At 39.8% G+C, this 10,985-nt stretch overlaps 1 protein-coding gene across 3 annotated transcripts in view; it reads left to right on the forward strand.

Annotated features, from left to right (window-relative positions):
• The window catches only part of LOC110615324 (probable phosphoinositide phosphatase SAC9), a 62,823-nt gene extending 52,072 nt beyond the window's left edge, over positions 1-10,751 (forward strand). For all 3 annotated transcript variants that reach the window (XM_021757162.2, XM_021757160.2, XM_021757161.2), the window contains exons 12-14: positions 8,962-9,417; positions 9,496-9,726; positions 10,257-10,751. In XM_021757162.2, coding sequence (XP_021612854.1) covers positions 8,962-9,417; positions 9,496-9,726; positions 10,257-10,538 — 969 coding nt within the window. In that variant the 3' untranslated portion in view covers positions 10,539-10,751. The remainder of the gene's footprint in view (positions 1-8,961; positions 9,418-9,495; positions 9,727-10,256) is intronic.
• Positions 10,752-10,985: the final 234 nt, after the last annotated feature.

Consider the following 10,985-nt stretch of genomic DNA (forward strand, 5'->3'; position numbering starts at 1 on the left):
CCTAATCATATCCCAATCATATCACACAATCATATCCCCAATTATTACTACAAATCTAGGCTATTTACAGAAATAATCTCAACATGAGCCATAGGCACTCCTCCCCCTTGAGCTAACTTTTGGGGTGAATTAGGCATGTCCCAAATTTAACATGGTATCAGATCCCCCCATCCGATATTGGGCCAATTCTGGGCGTGTGGGGAGTGTGTTGAATCCCACATCGGTTGCGAAAAGGGGTAATGTGCCCCTTATATGGGCTATAGACACTGCCTCCAGATCCAGCCCCACACGCCACCCCAAGCAGCCTGTCTCCGGCCACGCGCCAGCGCGTGCACCATCTTCCGGTGATCGTTTCATGCCACGATTCTTCCTCCAGCATCGCTCTGCTCCAGCGACTCCAACCCAGCAAGTCTGGTCGCCTGTTCAGCCCGCCTTCACATGCCCTCCGCGCGTGCACCATCTTCCGGTGATCGTTTCATGCCGGCGATTCTTCCTCAGCATCGCTCTGCTTCGGCGACTCCAACTCAGCAAGTCCGGTCGCCTATTCAGCCCGCCTTCACACGCCCTCCGGCCATGCGCAGATGCATGCACCATCTTCCGACGACCGTTTCACGTCGACGACTCTTCCTCCAGCATCGCCCGGCACCGGCGACTCTAGCCCAGTAGGTCCGATCACTTTCCCAGCCCGTCTAACGTCGGATTTACTGTTCACAGGCGCAGATCCTTCTCAGATTCAGTCTCCATGGTCCAATCAAATATTGTCCATTCCGGTAATTCTTTTACTTATCTAACCAAGTGTTTACCCATTGGTTCATGGATCCTCGACTCTGGTGCTTCTGATCATATCTCTGGTAATCTCTCTCTTTTCTCTGCTCTTGTTTCACTTTCCACACTATCTAAAGTCACATTAGCTAATGGGTCACAAACTCAAGTTAAAGGGATCAGTAACGTATATCTCCTTCTTTCTATCCCCTTGACTAATGTTTTATTTATCCCTGACTGTCCATACAACCTAATCTCTGTTAGCAAATTGACTAAAGATCTTCACTGTTCAATCATCTTTACTACTGAATCTGTGGTTGTGCAGGACCGGAGTACTGGAAAGATGATTGGAGCAGGATATGAGTCACAAGGATTGTACTATTTTTTCCACTTCTAACTCTCAAATCTTCTATTCTTGGAGTGAGTTGGGTCTGGCCCAAATTTAACATAGTATCAGAGCCTCCCATCCGATGTTGAGCCTTCCATAAATATGTCACGCACCAGTAAAATTGTAGGCGTGAGGGGGTGTGTTGAATCCCACATTGGTTGTGGAAACGGGGGGTAATATGCCCCTTATATTGGGTCATAGGCACTCCTCCCCCTTGAGCTAGCTTTTGGGGTGAGTTAGGTCTGACTCAAATTTAACATGGTATCAGAGCCTCCCCATCCGATGTTGGGCCTCCTATAAATATGTCACGCACTATTAAAATTCTGGGCATGTGAGGAGTGTGTTGAATTATACATCGGTTGTGAAAAGGGGTAATGTGCCCCTTATATGGGGCATAGGCACTCCTCCTCCTTGAGCTAGCTTTTGGGGCGAGTTAGGCCTGGCCCAAATTTAACATGGTATCTGTAGAAAGATAATATTTATTGTTTTATATCACAATAGAGATTACAATTTATTTATACATGAGAGACGGTAACTAAACAGGAAGGAAAATCAAGCCTATAATTATACAATCTCTAAGATTAAGCAACTGAGCCATCTATCAATATTTACTTCCTATATTAACATATTTACTTTCTATAACTTATAACACTCCCCCTCAAGTTGGATCATAAATGTTAATCATGCCCAACTTGTTACATATATAATCAACTCGAGTCCCATTTAGAGCTTTAGTGAAAATATCTCCTAATTGTTCTCCAGTTTGGATATATCCTGTTGACATTATCTTTTGTTGGATCTTTTCACGAACAAAATGACAATCAATCTCGATGTGTTTAGTCCTCTCGTGAAATACTGGATTGGAGGCAATGTGGATAGCTGCTTGATTATCACACCACAACTTAGCAGGCACCGAATTTGTGAACCCAACTTCTTCCAACAGTTGACGTACCCACAAGATTTCACAAACGGCTTGTGTCATAGCTCGATATTCAGATTCAGCACTAGAACGGGAGACCACATTTTGCTTCTTACTTTTCCATGAGACCAAGTTACCTCCCACAAAAACACAATACCCAGTAATTGACCTCCTATCAACTTTCGAGCCTGCCCAATCAGCATCACAAAAGCATTCAATATTTGAGTGCCCATGGTTACCATAGAATAGGCCTCGCCCTGGGGCCCCTTTAAGGTAACAAAGAATCTGTTCCAGAGCATCCCACTGGGCAATAGTAGGAGAAGACATAAACTGACTTACCACACTCACTGAATATGCAATATCAGGACGAGTCACCGTCAAATAATTCAGCTTGCCAACTAATTTTCTATACCTTCCAGGATCTGCAAATGGCTCACTGTCTTCTGTGGTAAGTTGAAGGTTAGGGGTCATTGGGGCACTACAAGGCTTAGCACCCAATTTTCCTGTTTCTGCCAACAAATCAAGAACATATTTTCTTTGAGACAAGAAGATGCCTTTCTTACACCGCATAACTTCGATTCCCAAGAAATATTTCAAGGAACCCAAATCCTTTGTATGAAACTGTGTTTTAAGAAATTCTTTTAGGGATGTGATGCCAGCAATGTCACTTCCTTTGATAACGATATCATCCACATATACTACAAGCAGAATTACTCCACTATCAGAAGTTCTATAAAACACTGAGTGATCACACTTACTCATCTTCATTCCAAACTGTTGGACCACCTCACTAAACCTGCCAAACCATGCCCAAGGACTCTGTTTCAAGCCATAAAGCGATTTTCGAAGTCTACAAACCTTACCTGACTCCCCCCTGAGCAACAAAACCAGGTGGTTGCTCAATATAAACCTCCTCCTGAAGATCACCATGAAGAAAAGCATTTTTAATATCCAGTTGATGCAAAGGCCAATCATGAGTAGCCGCCAAGGAAATAAACAATCGGACAGATGCGAGCTTGGCAACTGGGGAGAATGTATCAGAATAGTCAACTCCATAAGTTTGTGCATAACCTTTGGCCACTAAACGGGCCTTGAGGCGAGCAATAGATCCATCAGGATTTACTTTCACTGCAAACACCCATTTGCACCCAATAGCCCGCTTTCCTGGGGGCAAGGACATCAACTCCCAAGTACCATTAGTGTCAAGGGCCATCATTTCCTCTTCCATTGCAGCACGCCAACCAGGATGGGACAAAGCCTCAATAACAGTTTTGGGAATTGAAATAGAATCTAAAGCAGTGACAAAACAACGAGAAGAGGAGGATAATTGATCATAAGAGACACAAGATGAAATAGGATAAGTGCAAGTACATTTACCTTTGCGAAGAGCAATAGGCAAATCCAAATCAGACAATGAAGGATCAGTAGGAGCAGGATCGGTCGACGAAGAAGCGGGTAGCGAAACAGAGTCAGAGTCCTCTAAGCGTCTGGAATACACATGAAAGATGGGAGGGCGACCTGGCACATGAGCGAAAGGTGTAGGAGTAGTCTAAGGAGACGAAGAGCGAACAGTGTATAACAAGAGGTCATCTTCCTCCTCCTGGGTGTTATAAACAGATGATGGCGGAAAAAACGGAGTGGACTCAAAGAATGTTACATCCGCAGACACAAGATACCGATTCAGATCAGGAGAAAAACAACGATACCCTTTCTGACGTCGAGAGTAGCCAAGGAAGACACATTTGAGTGATTTGGGATCCAATTTAGTAACCTGTGGACGAACATCACGAACAAAACAAGTACAACCAAAGAGACGTGGCTCAATAGGAAACAAAGATTTAGTGGGAAATAAAATGTTATAAGGGATATCACCATGAAAGACGGAGGAAGGCATGCGATTGATCAAAAAACAAGCAGTGGATACAGCATCAGCCCAAAAACATTTAGGTACCTTCATTTGGAATAAGAGGGCTCTGGCTACTTCAAGAAGATGTCGATTTTTTCTTTCAGCAACTCCATTTTGTGAAGGAGTGGCAACACAAGAGGACTGATGAAGAATCCATTTTTGTAACAAATAAGATTGAAATTCCCCAGAGAGATACTCTTTAGCATTATCACTTTGCAATATACGGATGGAAGTATTGAATTGGGTTTGGATTTCAGCATAAAATGCACAAAAAATAGAAAATAATTCTGAACGACTCTTCATTAAAAATAACCAAGTAGTATGAGAGAAATCATCAACAAAAGTAACAAAATACTTAAAGCCAGACTTAGACACAACAGGACAAGGACCCCAAACATCTGAATGGACTAACTCAAAAGGAGACGAAGCCCGTTTATTGACTCGAGACAGTGTAGGTAAACGATGATGTTTGGCAAATTGACAAGACTCACAATCTAGAATAGACAAAGAATGAAACTGTGGATATAACTTCTTCAAAACCGAGAGAGAAGGATGCCCTAAACGACAATGAACATCAAAAGGTGTTAAACGCGTGGAGCATACCAGAGATCGAGGAGATCGAGGTAGTTGCTGATCCAAGACGTAAAGACCCTCTGACTCACTTCCTCTACCAATAATCTGCTTCGTCGAAAGATCCTGAAAAACACAGTGATCAGGAAAGAATGAGACACAACAATTCAATGCACGAGTGAGTTTACTCACGGAAAGCAAATTAAATGCGAACTTAGGGAGACATAACACAGAGGATACAGAAAGAGAAGGGGTTAAGTTGACATGACCAGAACCCATGACAGACGATTTAGTGCCATCAGCAAGAGTAACATAAGAAGGTGATGTATGAGACTCAAGATTGGACAAAAGGGTAGAATTACCTGACATATGATCGGTAGCACCAAAATCAATAACCCATTTGGAGGATGAAGACACAAGACATGCAGTAGAGTTACCTGACTCAGCAATTGCAGTGATAGAGGAGGAATTAGAAGATTTTATAGATGCCTGGTATTGGATGAATTGTGCATACTCATCTGCAGATATCAAAATTCCCTGATCGGAAGATCCATTCAATTTGTGTTCCATGATTTTAGTTATCATAGGAATCACATCAGTTACGGTGGTGGTTTTAACTCCAGCCATAAGGACAACCCACCCAAAAACGATAGCAACAAAAGAAACACAGAATCAGAAAACAGTACCCGGCGTGAACAGTACCACGTGAACAGTACCGATGAACAGTGCCGTGAACAGTGCCGATAAACAGTACCAAATAAAACACCTCCACCCAACACCCTAACGGCAAACAAACCTCAAATCTGACAAGGAGTCGGTGTGGTGACTCCAGCGATGGTGAGATCCAAATGTTACCCTTTATGGATAACCCAAATGAACGGAGCTCTAAGTCTCCAAAAAAAAATTTTAAAACTTTACGAGAGAGAAAAGAGAAAAAAAAAAATCTCTATGAGAAAGGCTCTGATACCATGTAGAAAGATAATATTTATTGTTGTATATCACAATAGAGATTAACATATTAACATATTTACTTTTTATAACTTATAACAGTATCAGAGCTTCCCCATCCGATATTGGGCCTCCCATAAATATGTCACGCTACAGTAAAATTTTGGACATAAAGGGGTGTGTTGAATCCCACATTGGTTGTGGAAAGGATAATGTGGCCCTTATATGGGCCGGACCTTTAGGTATTGTGGTTCGCTAGTACCTCAGGCGGCTCCACCTCGTCTCACACGGATAGCCATTTCCTCATAGACCCACTAGTTCTGCACAATTTGTCTAATTCAGGGTGGCTCTGATACCATGTTAAATTTGAGTCAGGCCTAACTCACCCCAAAAACTAGCTCAAGAGGGAGGAGTGCCTATGTGAAACAGTCCGGCCCAAACTGACTCAAATAACTTTTGGACCCACTTTCCATTTGACCCAAAATGGTTAACCCAAGATATTTAGTAGTTTCGTGCTAGCTATTATATACGATTCTGATTTTCTATAATCTCCCGATGTGGGACGGCTTCCGCAGCGGAAGTAGGCAGCTGACCGTTACACTATGTCTCATATAAGGGGCACATTACCCCCTTTCCACGACCAATGTTGGACCTCTTATAAATATGTCACACACCAGTAAAATTCTGAGTGTGAGGGGAGTGTATTGAATCACACATCGATTGTGGAAAGGGGGTAACTTGCCCCTTATATGAGCCATAGACACTCCTCCCCCTTGAGCTAGCTTTTGAGGTGAGTTAGGCCTGACCCAAATTTAACACTCACAATTCAACGTGACTGAATGAAACCCATAGAGATAGATCAACACTTCATTAAAAAGAAATTAATAAATGGTGTCTTGAAATTAAATCATGTGACTTATGATGAACAGCTAGCTGACATATTTACCAAAGGGCTCAACAATAAGACCTATCACACCTTGATTAGCAAGTTGGACATATGTGATATTTATGCACCAACTTGAGGGGAGCGTTGACCAATATAGAAGATTCCTAATTAGTAGGATTCAAATTTTTGGGATCCTAATTAGGTTTTAATTATAAGGCTTGATTATAGAAATTTTATTCTTATTATGAATATTCCTAATTTAGATTGATTCTTTGTGTATAAATATCCAAACTTTGTAAAAATCAATTCAATTGGATTCTCTTCCTCTTAAAATTCTTCAGAAACAAAGTTGCATCACTCTACTGTTGGCCCAATATATGCCAAGCCCACTTCTATTTCACTTTAAAAAACTAACACCTGAACCTCCTGATTTAGGAAGACCAAAACCAACACCCCATCCTCCTCAACACTTCAGTCGCTAGGTATTTTCTTGGGTTGTTGCAGAGCATTTTATCCTTTCATAGCTGCTGCAATTAATTCGAAAATTACACCCAAAATTTCTATTAATCATAAAACCATACAAAATGACTTTATAGTGAGAGGTGGACTGTTTTTTGGAAGAGTAATTAGATCAGTATCCACAAACACTTAATCAAGTGAGATAGATATCATTTTTTGATCATGGAAATGGTTCAGTGCAACAATAGGAGTGATTAACCTTCATATTTGGAGCATGGTAGATTTGTTGCTTCCATATTTCATTTCTCACATAGCTGACTGGAGGCTGAAAATCAATTTTATTCCCGTGCTATTTCTTTCAATCCTTAGCTTCCTAACATGGTTCTAATCTTCAGTATATCATTTTATCTTGTGTATACAATGGAAAAAGGAGGTTGGACTGTGATAAAATCAATGACCCCTACAATTGTTTTCATGATAGTTTTTAATTTCACTTTAGTGGAAATTGGGCCATTGATAATAAGGCTAAAGTGTTTGATGAATCAACCATTGAAGCCCATTATTCAAGAGACAAGCCTGTGGTTATTCTTCAAGGTCATGTGTCAAACCTTAAGTCTTGTTGAATCTTATATTTGCGGACTATGGATAGCAGCTCTGCAAGCTACATTACCCATGGCAAGAGAAGTTGGCGATAAGGCTTCCAAGGTTCATTTCTGGACTAAGTTTCAAAACGCGAAAGTGGTGTTTGAGAAAACCAATGAGATTTATGAAGTTACATGTATGAACTGTACTTATTTCAGCTTTGAGGACAAGGTTGGTCTTCAAGAGGTTGGCAATGATAGCAACATAGCAAGGAGTCTTGAAGCTAGGAAATTAGGCTTAAACCAAATAAAAGGACATGAGCGGGAAAAAAAAAAAGGGAAAGATTCCAAAAATATACAGCTGGAAGAGGTTAGCAAAGAAATTAATCAGTTAGAGAAAAATGTGGGGGTGTTGCCATCTGGAGATACCAGCAAAAAGGGATTTAAATATATTATATATAGAGGCTATTCTCATTGGTTAGGGCATGCTTTTTCTTAGTTTTTCTTTCAGCTATTGCTGGGACTAGCTGTGCTAATACAGGAAGTGTTCTCCTGGGGGTTGCTAATCAACCATTTTTCTCCTTGTTTCTTTTTTTATATTTCAGAATACTCATTGTAGTTGAAATAGTGAATGTAAAAGGGGCTTTCTGCCATTATTACAGCAATACGAGTCTCAGGTTTCTTTTACAAATTCTCTATTTACATTTTGAATGCTTCCTAACTCTATCACTCATCAGGCATCAAAGAGTTGATGAGGTTCTAACCCAAAAATAAAAATGATGTTGAATTTCTGTCATGCATATGTGGGTATAGATTTTTCAGCAAATCACTAGCTGGCAAGACTAGGTTCAAATGTTTTGTCTTTATTAGAAATTAATTCTACTCATGAGCTGTTCAGCATGCATCTAAAACTCTTCCAATGATTCTAATATAATTCTAAACTGTGTTCAATTTTAAATACTGATACTTGTGGCTTTCACTGTCTTTGCAACAAAAGTATGGTGATATCATGTTTAAATTTGTACTATGATTGATAAACTTGTAAGATTTTCTTTCATGGAGCATAAATTCTTGATTAAGCTACGTCCTTGAAATACTGTGATTAAATATTGTCTTCTCGGGCATTAATTATCAGTCTTCTCATACTCATAATCCTCAACAAATTGTCACCAAATGAAAAAAATTGGCACCTTACTGAAAATAGCCTGTAGTTTAGTCATGCGTTACCCCTTTGTTTTTTAGGGAGTTTAGTCATACTGGAGTTGAAGGAGCGTTAATGCATCTAAAACTAATTATTGAAGATTGAATAAGACTGGTCCTTTCGTTTCTTTGTTCTGCTTTCTTGGTTCTTCATTAGCTGTTTACTGTGGCTTTGCTTAATTTGTGTTATTTTTATTATATGAATATCAATTTTCTATTGTGTTAAACTCTATCGCCATTATCCATAGTAATTATCTCCTTGTGGCAATTATTTTGTCTGCACTTTGTTTTTCTTTTACATTACTTGAACTAGAATGAGTTCCCTCTAATTGTTATTCACAGGTTCAAATCTGGGCAAGCAATAAAATACAGAAGGAAGAAAGGTCGTGCATGGGAAAATGGGATGTTCAATCACTGGTTCCATCTTCCTCAGAAATTTATGGACCGGAAAAGTCAGGTGGAGATGATAGAGTACCTAGGCATGTGAATTTTTCCTTTAAGAATCCTGTTAGATGCCGAATCATTTGGATAACATTACGTCTTCAACGACCTGGATCAAATTCTGTTAATTTTGAGAGGGACTTCAATCTTTTATCCTTGGAGGAGAACCCTTTTGCACAAGTGAATCGACGTGCTTCTTTTGGTGGATCAGTTGAAAATGACCTGTGTCTTCATGCTAGAAGAATTCTGGTAGTTGGAACTCCAGTGAAAAAAGAGATGGGGCTTACATCACAGGGCTCTGACCAGATGAATTTTAATAGCTTGCTGGAGAGGACTCCTCAGTTGAATAGATTCAAGGTATCAAATTTCTCTCACATCTGGTTATGGTACATGATAACTCGTTCTTCTGACCCTTATATATTTTTCATTTCTCAGATTCCAATTGAGGCTGAGAGGCAAATGGACAATGATCTTGCCTTGGAACAATATTTGCCTCCCGCTTCACCTATACTTGCTGGATTTCGCTTTGAGGCCTTCACTGCAATAAAGCCTCGGGTTACCCATTCTCCATCCTCAGATGTAGATACGTGGGATACGTCAGTCACATTTTTGGAAGACAGACACATCTCTCCTGCTGTGTTATATCTTCAAGTTTCTGCACTCCAGGTATTATCATCAGACCAGCTTTAACTTTTAGTAAGCATTGCAACCAAAGAATTGATACTAGTTTGTTAGTGCAAGTAGATGTCGCCTGTAGGACTTGCGTGGGAGGGAAATAAATTGTTAGGTTCCTCACCTTTACAACACACACAGCGGATGTAGATGTCTGCCCATTTTTTGGTGGATGAAATATCACAATATAAATTCTTCTGGCCGGCCGTTCACAGATTTTAGGAGCTTTTTATTGCAAATTTTGCCCATTCTTATTCTTGCTCCTGTGCTTGTAAGAAGCAGTTGAAAAACCACATGAAAAGAGAGCGAGATAGGGTTGATCCATTTATTAAAATGACTGTAAAATGCCTAAGCGTTGTGAAATCATCAGCAATTGCCTTCTTCTATTCCTTTCCCATTTTCACTCTTATTAAGCGTGGCCAGCACCAGTGCACTGGGCTGTGGTTTGTTAACACCAGTTTGCTGGCCAGTGGTTTGTCTTATCAAGTAATTTGCACTTACTGAAAAATTACAAAAAATCGCAGGAACCACACAGCATGGTAATTATTGGTGAATATCGACTGCCAGAGGCTAAGTCCGGAACCTCGATGTACTTTGACTTTCCCAGACAGATTCAAACGCGCAGAGTGTCCTTCAAGCTTCTGGGTGATGTTACTGCATTCACAGATGACCCAGCCGAACAGGATGATAATAGCTTACGAGCTGTGCCTTTGGCAGCAGGGTTGTCTTTGTCAAATAGGATTAAGTTATATTACTACGCTGATCCTTATGAACTTGGAAAATGGGCTAGTCTTTCTGCAATTTGATTGCCATTCATGCTTTGACAAAAAGGATTTTGACTTTTGAGCATTGATTGTGATTGCTTGTTGTTGCTATTTTACAATTGTTTTTACTGTATATTAGGAAAAATGTAAGTTCTATAATTCATTGGTGTTGAGAAATCAGAATAACGTCTCTTCTTTACAAGAGAAATTTTGTAAAAGAATATGGCAATTCTTTCCTTTGAGATTTCTGATTCACACGTTTCCTTGATATGAATGTAACATGTGACGAGTAATTGCAGCTGATTTTAATTAACAATTACAGCTTAATTACAATGTAGTAGTGAAATCAAGATACCGGTAGAATAACATTGCATAAATAATGAGAAAATTGATAATAAATTATAATATTGTATATTAAAGTTTTGTGCATAATTTAATATGCGGAAAACTCTACTTTATATCAATAATATTAAATAAAATAAAATATTA

Source organism: Manihot esculenta, chromosome 5 (assembly GCF_001659605.2).
Source record: "Manihot esculenta cultivar AM560-2 chromosome 5, M.esculenta_v8, whole genome shotgun sequence".
Taxonomy (NCBI): Eukaryota; Viridiplantae; Streptophyta; class Magnoliopsida; order Malpighiales; family Euphorbiaceae; genus Manihot; species Manihot esculenta.